The sequence below is a fragment of the Populus alba genome, chromosome 14, assembly GCF_005239225.2.
Source record: "Populus alba chromosome 14, ASM523922v2, whole genome shotgun sequence".
NCBI lineage: Eukaryota > Viridiplantae > Streptophyta > Magnoliopsida > Malpighiales > Salicaceae > Populus > Populus alba.
The window spans coordinates 7014910-7027699 of NC_133297.1; the positions used below are offsets into that span (position 1 = coordinate 7014910).

Here is a 12790-nt window from a genome sequence, read left to right on the forward strand (position 1 = left end):
AATGATACCATGTACATTATCTATATTAAAAATAAATAAAAAAGCTTGGTGTTAAAAGAAAACCGACTTCCAAGCTTTTATATCTCTATGATAGTATAATCATAAGCTAATAATGCAACAATATATTTAATGAAACTGAATTAATATTGACACTCGAATGTCACATGAGTGCTTGACCCGTGATAGAATAGAATATTTATTTATTAAATTTTATATATATATATATATATATCAAAAATTAAAATCTTGTGATTATTTTTTTATTTTATATAATACTTTAATTACTTAGCTATAAAGCGAGGATTAGCGTGTCTTTTGTAAGCCAAGAAAACAAGTAAAATCACTACGATGATTAGTTAAAAACAAAATCCTGACCGCCAGATCCTGTATCATAGGATTCGTTAGAAAGGGAAAGCTCGGTACGCTTTGAATCACGAGGCACCGGTAACGGCTATGACTTTTCTACAAAGCTGTGGGCCCAGGCAAATCTTCTAGCTGTCAGCCCACCCACCGTCGGTGTCTATATTTTTCCTTTTCCCATTCTTGGCTACTTCCTTCCAGTTATATATTCATCTCCGAAAGAGAATATTGTACTGTACCAGACGGAATGGGATTTCGAGTGGAAATATATATATATAAAAAACAATACTATCGTGTGTTTCCGAGAGCAAGTAGTTTAGCACGTGCGAAGGACGTGACCAGCAGAATCTGGAGAGAAACTACAGCCGCAGATCATGGGCAGGCATCTGTGCAAGAAATTGACGGGGCCTGTGTCCGAACTAAAGTTTCAAAACATCCTCTTTTCATGCTGGTGATCTGACCATTGTTTCGGGACACCATATTCCGAGAATAATAGTTAGCATAATCCTTTAATTTGCCTCCGATATTTCCTTTTTATTCAGAGAAGAACAGTACTTGATAATATTTTTATAACAAAATACAAAGGGAAAATCAAATGCTCACTGATACTAAGATAACATTTATGCAAATAAAAATCTACAATACCATATGCTTGGATCGATATAATTTAACGAGTTATTAAAATAATGATTAAATAATGAGAAGTAGAGTTTTTAATTAATTAAAAAAGATGAATTTAAAGTCAATACGAAAACATTCATATGAGCAGCAACAGCTATAGTATTTGATAGGATATATCAAAATTAATATAATAAAATATATTATTAAAAAATTTATTTATTTAAAATAAAAATATTATACTATTTCATATTTAAATACTGAATAAAAAAAATTTAAATATTTTGCAGGGTCGAGGGTCCCGGGCCTTACTTGCCTTTTCTTGGTTTCGCAGGAGTGTGACTAGAGGTTCTTTTGAGTATTTTTATGGATATTTTTCAAATTGATTAATTTTAGGAATCATTATGTATTTATTTTTTTTTTTTTATTTAATCATTCTGCATGTTATAGGTTTTATAACTGGGTTTATTGGACTGATCAGTCCTACCACAGTTCCATTTTGTGCCGAAACTTGGACATTGTATTCCAGGTGCTTCATTACTATTTACAATACTGTAGCTGATTTAAACTAGATATAATAAATAAACTAAAATCAAGTCTCTTGAAAGGATTATCTCATCTCATCTTATACTAAAAGAACACTTTTGTTTTTAATGAAGGGCATGGCACCGATATTTTAAACACGGTAAAACACAGCAATAAAAAACAAAAGAAGAAGTCAGCATGACAAGCTACATTAATTTGAATGCTTATAATTGTGTAATTTTTGTTTTTAGATGTATTTTAAAAGTATTTTACTTAAAAAAATATTGGTGTTTTTCAATGATTTTTATTTGCTGATATCAAAAATAAAAATAAAATTATTTTAATATATTTTTAAAAAAAAAAACACTTCTAAAAAAGATTATGAAATTACAATACAGTAAGAATCACACATAAGATTTGTTAATTATAGAAAGAAAAAAGAGCCCACAACATTTCTTTTAAAGGGAAAAGTAAATTCCACCACGGAGTGACGAGAAAAACTTAAATTGGAGCACTCGCCCAATAACTGGCTTCCACTTAATTTTCTATTTTGTCGGTAATTCACAAACCTCCATTTAAATACACAACCGTGTGGACTTTCCACCACTCATCAAAAGGCGGAGCCACCCAAGTCATAACCCAGCCCAACCCAATCCAATCCAACCCAACCAAACCAAACCCCACGTAACCCTTTGACATTTTACCAAGTCAACCCCAAAAAACCAAAACTGGTTTTCAGCTTGTCTAAAGAGAAAAAAAGAAAGAAAGGAAAGGACAAGATAAACATTGAGATGCCAAATTGCCATACTCTCTCTCTCTTTCGCTATATATTATTGTTTCCCTACTCATTACACCCCGTAACCTCTCTCTCTCTCTCTCCCTCTCTCTCTCTTAAAAAGTCAGCGCCTTCTTTTGTCTCCTCCCTATAACATCAGTTGCAGAAGGAAGGTACAGATTCACAGACCTTGTCTCTGAAGCCATGGAGGATATTGATTGGGATCTTCATGCTGTGGTCCGAGGCTGCACCTCCTCCACCTCCACCACTTCTACAACCACCACCACCACCACCACCATCAACAGCAACAGCACTGCTAGTGGCTATAGATCAGATTGTTATCCTCAATATTCTTGCTTTTCTGGTTTTGGAAGTGAGCAAGTTGGCCATCTTTTCTCTCATCCAGATCCCTTCGAAACAAGAAATGCTATTGGAGAATTGCATGAGCTTTACAAGCCATTCTTTCCCAAATCTCAGCAGCCCATTTATTCTCCACAAGCCTGCACACCCCTCTCTTCTTTTTCTTCTTTTACCAGTTTTACCAAGGAACAGCCACAGCAACAACAAAAACAGTCACAGCCTAAGCAGTTTCATACTGGTTCTGTGACAAGTAGTGCAAATTCTCACACACCTCGATCCAAAAGAAGGTAAATCTGCTAACTTCTCACTTACAGCAAGGAAAAGAATTTGATTTGGTAGATAATCATCAAAGAAAGACAAACTCTTTCGCTAATATATACTTCATTTGTGTATTTTTGTTTTGTCACAGAAAGAACCAGTTAAAGAAAGTATGCCAAGTACCAGCTGCGGCTCTCTCTTCAGATGTGTGGGCATGGCGAAAATATGGGCAGAAGCCTATCAAAGGCTCTCCTTATCCAAGGTAACAACATATCATGCATCCATCTTGAATTGAATCAAAGCCCGCCTTTTATTTTGGTATTCTCGGTTTGGTATCAAGTCAAAACTTGTAAATTTTCTATTTCTAATTGATTAAACTCTGGTTTGTTCAATGAATAACAGGGGCTATTACAGATGCAGCAGCTCAAAAGGGTGTTTGGCCCGGAAACAAGTGGAAAGAAACAGATCCGACCCGGGAATGTTCATAGTGACCTACACAGCTGAGCACAACCACCCTGCTCCTACTCACAGAAACTCTCTAGCAGGCAGCACCCGTCAGAAGACCTCAACACCTCAAACTGGCAAAGCTAATGATCCTAGCAAACCATCATCACCAGCCAAACCCACTTGCTCATCTCCAGCAACTTCTCTGGAAGATGAGCTATTAGCTCAAAGTACTTCAAACACGGAATTAAGCAGAGAAGATAAAGATATAACGGAGGATGATGATGAAGATGAGATTGGTGGGTTCTCAGATATAGCTGTTAGTGACGATTTCTTTGCGGGTTTAGAGGAGTTTGTTGGTCCTGCCACCGGAGATTACTTCCCTGATCATTTTCCAGCAAGTTTTGGTCAGCCCTGGCTTGCGAACAATGCTGCCACGGCAGCCGAAAGTATTTGACATTAGTTGAGAATGGCATCTCTGACATCGGTCTTATGCTTTTCTTTTATTTTCTTTGCTTTTTTTCTTTTCGGTTACTTGTATCATTTAGCTAGATGTAGAATCTCAAAGGCATCAATGCCTTGTGCCTGTGAAGTGAATGCTGCGGGTGAAAAGTAAAGAGTTTATTCCTTTTGTTGATCTTTAGACTGTTAGTAAATTAGTCTATTCATTTGTCCGCCTTTTGCTTTTGCTGTGTTAAGGCATTTAATTATTTACGAGGGTGAGAACTTCGGTTGAGATGAATTCTTGTTAATTGTCGTGTTATTACTGGCAAATCTCATGTTTGGAAGAGATAAGGATAAAGATATCCGTGGCCTCTGGGTGTCTTACCCTAGCCCCATGGCATATTGCCTCTTCAATTGAATCAGGCAGCATCCACAATACGTGTACGGCAGCCTCGAGGACTTGAACATACATGGTTGACATCTCTTTGGTTTCTCAGGGAGATCCAAATCATGGCCATAGAAAGTAAAATGAGTACTAAAATTTCTCGATGAGGTGGTTATTTTGACAACTTTCCAACCGACAGATTTTCGCAGAGTCGAGCCAAACGAGAAAAACAAATAAATGACAGTTAATTGGGATTAAAACATTGTGCTTAACTGAAAGGTTGGACAAACCATTGGTCTTGTAGAGTTCAGCTGGCTTATAGGATGTCATAAGATTCATGATCCTCTTCCATCTCATTATTTTCCAATGGATTCGTTCACGCCACTAGCTCGCTCGGCTCCTAAACATAAGCCAGCCCTTCTCCGGTTGCTAACACAAGTCAAGATGATAAAAAGATTAAAAAATCTCCTTTCAGACATGTTTCACTAGATGATTGTCCGGCAAAACAGTTCAACCATGCAAATCACTTACCCTGACAAGACATACTAAGTTATGCTAAGCTTATTATAATTTTGGAATCAATTTTGGCACGAAATTCAACCCTTTGTCTAGAGATTCAACAGTGTATGACTTTCAGCAAGCAAATATCTAAATGCAATTTAACTGTGACAAGCATCGCAATTATACCAATCTCCCTTTTCCCATTCTTCAAAATGAGAGGAAGGAATCCACCATCAATTAGATGATGTTGTGGTACTAGCACGCTTGTATTGATACACCTCAGGAGAATGTGGTTCTCTAGAACAAGTCCGGCTGGAAGCCCCAACAAATATAGCAACATGGAGAGAGAAACCATTACAGACGGAAAACTGGACTCCTGGTCTCTCCTAAACATTGCTAACTTATCGGGACAGCACACATGTTTTCAGGAATCACGTCCTAGCAGAAGCCTTTTGTGCAGAGGAACCAGAAACCTCACATCCCGCAACAAATTTTTTCAACCTCTCTATTTCACCAACTGCAGAGAGCCACTCTGTGAGGATCTCCATGGTTATATAATCAGGATTGCAAGCATGCTCAATCATTCTATCCATGAATTCAAAGACCTTTTCCAAATCTTTCTCGTCTCTAAGGCCTTTGAATATGGCATTGTATGTGGTGGTATTTGGCGTCACCCCCCTAATTTTCATATCTTCCATCAAGGAAACAGCAGATTTCACTTTATTATTCTTGCACAAAGAGTCGATTAGGATGTTGTATATCACAGTGTTTGGTGGAACCTTCGATGCAGCTTTCATGTCTTTGAAAATCTCCATGGCTTCATTAACATTTCCATTTAAGCAATATGCATTTATTAGAGCACCATATGTAGCGACAGTGGGCACCACACCGGCCTTGATCATCTTTCTCATCACTTTCTGAGCAAACTTTAAATCCCCAGTTTTGCTGGCATAAGCAATCAAAGTGTTATATGTGATAGTATCGGGTTTCAATCCAGCTTCCTCCATTTCCTTGAGCATCTCAAAAACTCTATGAAACTTGTTCGTCCTGCAAAACCCACCAATCAAAGTATTATAGCACACTGTATCAGGGCGGATCCCAAGCTCTTTCAACTCTGCCAAGACAAAACTGGCATCAGCCATCCTTCCAGCTTGGCTAAAACCAGAGATCAAGGTGTAGTAGACAATTGCATCTGGAAAGCATCCACTTTTCAACATTTCATTGAAGAGTTCCATTGCCTTCTCAAAATTGTTCACATTACAGAAAGCATTGATCAAAGCTGTATAAGTAACAGCATCACCTTTCATACCTCTCCTTTGCGCCTCAACAAAGAAGTCAACTGCACTACTGACTCTCCCAGTTCTACACATGCCACCAACCAAAGTATTAACCGTGACGACATTTGGTGCAACACCCTCTTTATTCATCTCATCAAACAGCTCCTTTCCCTTCTCTATCTCACCAGCTTTACAAAACCCATCGATCAAGCAATTGTATGTAATGGTATCAGGAGCGCACCCCTTCTGTGATCTCATTCTTTCCATTAAACCCAATCCTTCTTGTTGCCTTCCAACTTTACAAAGTCCATCAATCAACGTATTATAAATAACAACATCCGGTTCAACCGAAACACTTATGCCACCACTCTCTTTACCACCACTCATCTTTTCAAGAACCTCCAACGCATCATCGACTCTCCTAAACTTGCACATATGATTAATAAGAATCCCAAAAGTAACAACATTCGGCTGAATATCCATTTCCACCATCTTTGCCATTAGTTCATTCATTCTATTAAAATTGCCCTCTCTTGCCAATCCTGTCAATAATGAATTGCAAGTAGCAGATTCCAAAACAGCCCCTAGTTTTATCATTTCAGTAAAAAGATCCCAAGCTCTATTAGTCTTCCGATTCCGACACAGCCTGGTAATCAATCGACCCATCCAAAACGAACTAATAAGAACCCCATGGTCGCCGAACTTCAACACCAGGTTAACAATCTCATCTTCACTCAAAATTTCTCCATTTCTTTCTCTCTTCAACAAAAACGAAAACAGAACATCCCCTGTAGCATCGTTGGGACGACAATTAGAGTCTTCATTTGACTCAAACATTTCATCGATCACCTTCAATGCATCTTTAACACGCCCGGACCTCAACAAAATACTGAGCCAAACATTACGAAGATAGGTAGTTTTAACAGATGGGTCAAGATCATTGAAGAGAATGAAAGATTCCTCCACCAACTCACTCCTTCCATAGGCGCGAAGGAGAAACGACGCAGCATTGACGGTGAGAGGAATATTCAACTCTTTCGAGGTTTTGTAAAGCCTGGATAGATTAGCATTTGACTCGGGTTCACAAAAAGCGAGCTCGAAAATGGCCTGGAAAGTATAGGAGAGTAGAGATTGGGTGTCTGGTGAAGAAGGGGAGTTGTTTTGGAGGTAATTGAGGAATTTGAGGGCTTGAGATGAGGAAGGTAAGCGGCGGGTGATTTGATAGAAAAGGCGAGGAGAAGAGGAGGAAGGAGGAGAGTCGGGGAAGAGGAGTTGATTGAGTTGAGTGGTGTTCCATTCATTTCCTGGTGTTTGAAGGAGTTGTAGGGCTTCGGTTATGATTGAGTTATGGTTGCTAGTTTTTTGTTGTGGCGGTGGTTGTGGTTCTGGAGGTTCGGTGGAAAGGCGGCGGAGGAAAGTGTGGGATGTGAGGAGGCGGAGGAGGTTTGAGTGCTTTGATGCTGAAACTGTTATGATGCTCATTTTGAGATGGGGAAGAAGTAGTGATTTTATTTTTAGGAGGGGCTTGGGAGCTTTCCTTGCGTAGTTTCAAGGTCTTTCAGGAGGGAACGCAAAAGGCAGTTATGTACTTTCTGGAAGACGGATAGAAATTACTTTTTAAAGTTTTTGTTTTTAAAAATATATTAAAATAATATTTTTTATTATTTTTAATATTTATATAATCTAAAAGTATATAAAAAATAATTTATAACTATTAAAAAAAAAACATTTTAAAAAAATATAGTTGAACAATTATACCAAACAGAACCTTCATTCAGACTCAATAAATGATGCTCTTTCGAATTTCGATCCCATCATCGGTAAACAACGCTGGCTTTTCTTGCAAGTATACACTTTTTAACAAAAAAAAAAAAAATCAGTTAAGGCATCGTTTGAAAATTATTTTTTTTATTTTTAAATTATTTTAATATATTAATGCTTAAAATAATTTTAAAAAAATAAAAAATATATTTTTTAAAAATATTTTTTAAAAAATAATCATTACAATTTTTTTTTTCAAATAAAAAACACGAACAAACATAATCGAAATAATTATAATTTTGTTTAAGTATTTGGTAATAATTTATTTAAAAAAAAAAACATTTTTAAACTCATAATATTGCTGCGGATTCTGATTTAGACCGGTCTTTATCTTTATCAGCAAAATCCCTTGAGTTTCACCACAACTTAATTTTAAGGAAAAAAAACACGAACAAACATAATCGAAACAGTTGTATTTTGTTGAAGTTTATGGTCATTTATGTCATGAGTCTGTTCAGTAAATAATCTCAAAATTTAAAAATTTGTTCTTTATTTTAAAATTTAATATTTAAAAATATTTTTTGAAAAATATTATTTTAATATATCTTTTAAATAAAAGACAATTTAACCGAAGTCCTGCAAACTAGTCCGCTACGCACGTTCCAACACGAAACTGCTAACATTCCTGCTATCTAGCTACCTAATAAGGAGCTATGCATAGCCATATATATATTACGTTGAGATTTCTATCCTTCCAACCAGTTCGGTTAAATCACGTGACACTTTCAAATAGCTCCGAATCCAATTTCAAGATATATTTTAATTTCTATTGATTTTTAGTCGAGAAAAAAAAAAAAGGAAAAAATATGCAATTATTTCTACCACAACAATTTTCCTTCCAAATGTATCTCGATTTCGAATGTCTCAACTGATGCAATTTCTGGCTTAGCTTTCAAAGACGCACCACCAGACTGGTCTTCCGTTATTTCACTCTTCTTTCTGGTCAGAAAAGGGGGGGAGGCCGAGCAAGGAACACATCTGCCGGAGTAACCAGTATTCAATCATTTGCTGGACCATTACTTGATACAGACATTTTAATTTTCTCAGCTGCTGCAGCTGTTGAAGCTGCTGCCTTGTCCAAACCTAACTTTTGCAATTCGCTCACGAAACCATTTATCTCAGTTTCACTAATTTTATATGGACTGTGGGCAGGACCAGGGAACGAACCGTTTGCCACCTCTTCCTTGTATTCAACCAGAGCTTTGTTGATGACATCTCCAACATGAGCATACTGCTTACAGAACTTGGGAGTAACCTGTAACAGGTAAAATAATCCCTATCTCAGCATACAGAACGTTAGCTATGCGAATGAAATCAACAAACCAGGGTGGCAATTATGGGATTAACCTTGGCATGATGTGGATGTTGCATCATTCCCAATAGATCATGGTAAACTAGCACCTGCATGAACGATTAGATACAAATCATGCTACGATCCAAGAAAAAATTGAAAATGAAAATTCAGACTTTAGTGTAATTGTGTTTGCTTACTAGTTTTAAGCTATCAAGCATAACTCTTGATATGACTGTTGGATCAAACTGAAATTTTACTAGTAATTGCTAGACATATTGTTCTAGACATATTGTTTGATAAGATCTTGCAATACAGGTCAGAAAAAACAATATGAATTTTGTTATTTGTTATATTTTGGAGATGATTCTTTTCCTCATAATATAAGGATATTTAGCAGCTTATTTTTAAGAATTTTCTAGTTCTACAAGGATCTTTAATGGACTGCAACATAGTTTTCAAATGAGGTAAAGATTCCTTGTGTTCCAAAATCCTTTTTTTACAAAGATTTCTTATTTATCCTAGTTATACAAGGAAATGAGAACTAAAGTATTTAATGATAGATTATTTTTAGGCTGAATTATTTTTTGTATTGATCTAAATTATTTTAAGGTTTTATTTGTTGTTTTATTTTATTATTTGGATATATACATTTGATTTAGGGCTTATGTTTTAGTTTTAGTTTGTTTTAGCTTAAAAATCAATGTTTTAAAACTGTTTTAAGCATTAGGCTTGTGTTAGCTGATTATTAGCTTGGACTCATTAGTTTGCGCCTAATAATAGTCCTGTAGGATTATTTAACAGTACTATATATGGTTTTATTTTTGCAGCAAAATTCAGCTGCTGCGATATTTTGAATAAACTTGTGTTTTGCATGATTCAACACACAAGTTTATTCCAACTTTGACTTGTCAAGGTATAACTAATCTTATGGCATCTTCACATACTTTGGATTCTTGATTCTCTATAATCAACAAGTCCAAGTTCAAATTTCAATGCATTTGATTCTTAGGTACATGGTTATTTTTAGGTCAAGAATTCTATCCAAACCTGAATTTCAGTTTTCTTGGCTTGTTTATCTACTTCGTTGTGAGTTTCGGGATTGCTATCCTAGGGGTTCTAGTTATTCATGGGTACTTGAAAACGATAACTAAATGATTGTATCTGGCAATGGTCATAAGTAAGAGATTCCCATGAGCTGATAGATAGTACAGTATAATCAAGTTAACGGTAAAGTTCTTATAGTAATTATTTGGTGTACCTAAACACACGAACTTTCACTCACATTGTAAGTTTTAGAACTCTTGTTCATGTAATGCCATTGAAAATATCTTCTCTAGCGTCATCAGAGACAACCAGGACATTAAAAAAGGCCTGTGCCCTGTTTAACAAGATTGAAATCCTAGAACCAAGCACTTTTGGGCCTTTGTCTTTGGAGTATAAAACCCAATGAAATCTTCACATTCCTATATTAATGATCAAAACTAACTTGCATTACTTGGGAAAACCATAGCTCATAAGCTTTCTAGTATGACATATTTATCATCACCCAAACCTCTTCTTTTTTAAGTGTAATATGCTAATATTGCTTCTGGTCAACATAGAAGGTAGCATGCTTTAAAAGCTTGAGTTCAAAATTGCACTGCCTCGCTTACCTCCTCTAGACTAGCAACAGTGTAGGAAAATCACTAAGATAATCAAATTATTTGATCATAAGAATAAACTTATAGTGGTGATCACCCCCATTCTACAGTCTAATTTGAAACATAACATGCAAACATCTTTATCAAAGGATCAAACAAAGAAATCAAGAGTCTATATGATAAACCTGGCCACTGCAAAAAGGTCCTGCCCCAATGCCAATGGTTGGGATTTTAAGAGCAGAAGTTGCTGCAGCTGCCACGGGAGCAGGCACGCATTCTAAAACTACCGAGAAACATCCTGCTTCTTGCAAAGCCAGTGCAGTTTCTACAACCTGTGCAACATAAACAAATTCAACACAACACAAAAACAAACAGTCTCGTAAACAAAACACATAATCAACATACCTTTACAGCACTGGCAATGTTTTTCCCTTGAGGCCTGAATCCTCCAAGAACACTAATAGCCTGAGGAGTAAGTCCTACATGTCCCATAACAGCAATTCCAGCCTCAACAATTGCTTTAGCCGCAGTAATTCTCGATGGCGATCCTCCTTCCAATTTAATCGCATCCATCCCTCCTTCCTTCAAAATCCGAACTGCCGTATCAACTGCCTGCTCATAATCCAATCTCACTCAACATCACCAACCAATTCCTCACTTCAAAATATTCACATTCAAGACAACGCAAAATCCTCTCCCCCACAATGAACCCCCAAGAAAACTTCATACATGAACATTCTACTATTTCATAACTTTTAAAATATAAAATTTACAATTAAGATAAACAACAAGAGAGAGCAACATTTTAGCTTGAGAATTCCAATGGGCACCTGGTTAGAACTAGACTCGTAAGTCCCAAAGGGCAAGTCACCTACGAGAAGCGGCCTTTTGGCGCCACGAGCAACAGCACGGCAATGAACAAGCATCTCGTCAAGAGAGATAGGGAGAGTGGTGTCATGGCCGTGAACAACCATAGAAGCGGAGTCACCAACTAAACAAACATCGATACCTGCTGTGTCTAAGTGGACCGCAGAAGGGTAGTCGTAGGCAGTCACAACAGTAATCGGGTCACCCTTTTTGTGTTTTTGCTTTAAATGGGTTAGTGTTACTCTTTGGTGTGGGTTTTGTGGCTTCGGTCCGCCGTAGACGGTGTTTTCAGGGACGTTGCTCATGAAGCGGAGGTGGCGGAGAAGAGTTGTGGGTTTGAGAGTGGAGGAGGATTTGGTGAGGTAAGTGAGTAAACCCATTTTTTGAGTGATAGGGAGTGAGAGGTAGCGAGAGATGGGATGTGTGAATGACGAGAAATTTTGATTGAATTTGTAGGTTTATTTATGGAGGGAGGGGTTAGTGGGGGAGGGTGGTGCATTTTGGCTGCGCCACCTGCACCGAGTTGGTAGAGTAGTCCGATTTTGAGTTGCTTTCTTCCATGGTTGGCATTGTTATCCACACGTGCCTTTCAGCGCTCGTGAAGGCCACTCTCTTTTGGTATAGTATATACTGGCATGTCTTAAAAGAATAAAGAGAACCTAGGAGCATAGCACGTGCTAGGAAATTCGAATTAGGTTTTGGAAAATATTTATTTGTTGGTGGATGGTGGTAAGATTAAATTCGAGAGAGAACCCAGGTTTAACATGAATATGGTTACAGTTGAGGATTTTTCCTTTTCTTTTATTCAACAATGAAATGTATCTTTGGATCACTTTATGCTGAGTTTGTCGATTTTATTATTGTTGGTGTTATTTTTTATTACTATTAGAATAATAAATTTTAGTTTCAGAGTATTTTAGCATTCTGTTTTAGAATTTTAACTATATATATATATCAAAAATTCAAAATATTAATTAACATACATGATTCAAGTTTAAATTTAAAAATAAATTAACTATATATTATACAATACAAACATAATATTATTAATCTAAATATAATTTTAAATTTTAAAATATTACTAAATAGTTAAAAGTCGGGATCAAATATAAAATTTAACCTGAAGTAATTCAACACAGACAAAAAATTATAATATTACAAAAAAAATTGACATGAAATAAGTATAAATCAAACATCATATTCACCATCACATGTAAACAA

The 12790-nt window shown here is 36.4% G+C and overlaps 3 protein-coding genes across 3 annotated transcripts; 1 reads left to right on the top strand and 2 right to left on the bottom strand.

The window, feature by feature from the left end:
- Positions 1–2351: 2351 nt before the first annotated feature.
- On the top strand, positions 2352–3983 carry LOC118041590 (WRKY transcription factor 22). Its single transcript, XM_035049017.1, has 3 exons — positions 2352–2925; positions 3048–3158; positions 3299–3983. The coding sequence occupies exons 1-3, from the start codon at positions 2483–2485 to the stop codon at positions 3795–3797; spliced, it is 1053 nt and encodes a 350-aa protein (XP_034904908.1). The 5' UTR covers positions 2352–2482; the 3' UTR covers positions 3798–3983.
- A 408-nt stretch (positions 3984–4391) lies between these two features.
- Positions 4392–7536, bottom strand: LOC118041589 (uncharacterized). The gene has a single exon (XM_035049015.2). The coding sequence runs from the start codon at positions 7427–7429 to the stop codon at positions 5102–5104; it is 2328 nt and encodes a 775-aa protein (XP_034904906.1). The 5' UTR covers positions 7430–7536; the 3' UTR covers positions 4392–5101.
- A 962-nt stretch (positions 7537–8498) lies between these two features.
- Positions 8499–12134, bottom strand: LOC118041588 (3-methyl-2-oxobutanoate hydroxymethyltransferase 1, mitochondrial). The gene is made up of 5 exons (XM_035049014.2): positions 11533–12134; positions 11108–11314; positions 10888–11034; positions 9116–9169; positions 8499–9023 (listed from the first exon to the last, which is right to left on the bottom strand). The coding sequence occupies exons 1-5, from the start codon at positions 11947–11949 to the stop codon at positions 8766–8768; spliced, it is 1083 nt and encodes a 360-aa protein (XP_034904905.1). The 5' UTR covers positions 11950–12134; the 3' UTR covers positions 8499–8765.
- Between the last annotated feature and the right edge of the window lie 656 nt (positions 12135–12790).

Excerpts from the sequence above, each read along its gene's own strand:
- LOC118041590 (XM_035049017.1), top strand. The coding sequence starts at position 2,483 with ATGGAGGATATTGATTGGGATCTTCATGCTGTGGTCCGAGGCTGCACC. Across the intron at positions 2,926-3,047 it reads ACACCTCGATCCAAAAGAAG|AAAGAACCAGTTAAAGAAAG; the intron begins GTAAATCTGCTA and ends GTTTTGTCACAG. Across the intron at positions 3,159-3,298 it reads AAAGGCTCTCCTTATCCAAG|GGGCTATTACAGATGCAGCA; the intron begins GTAACAACATAT and ends AATGAATAACAG.
- LOC118041589 (XM_035049015.2), bottom strand. The coding sequence starts at position 7,429 with ATGAGCATCATAACAGTTTCAGCATCAAAGCACTCAAACCTCCTCCGC.
- LOC118041588 (XM_035049014.2), bottom strand. The coding sequence starts at position 11,949 with ATGGGTTTACTCACTTACCTCACCAAATCCTCCTCCACTCTCAAACCC. Across the intron at positions 11,035-11,107 it reads ACATTGCCAGTGCTGTAAAG|GTTGTAGAAACTGCACTGGC; the intron begins GTATGTTGATTA and ends TATGTTGCACAG. Across the intron at positions 9,170-10,887 it reads GACCTTTTTGCAGTGGCCAG|GTGCTAGTTTACCATGATCT; the intron begins GTTTATCATATA and ends TCGTTCATGCAG.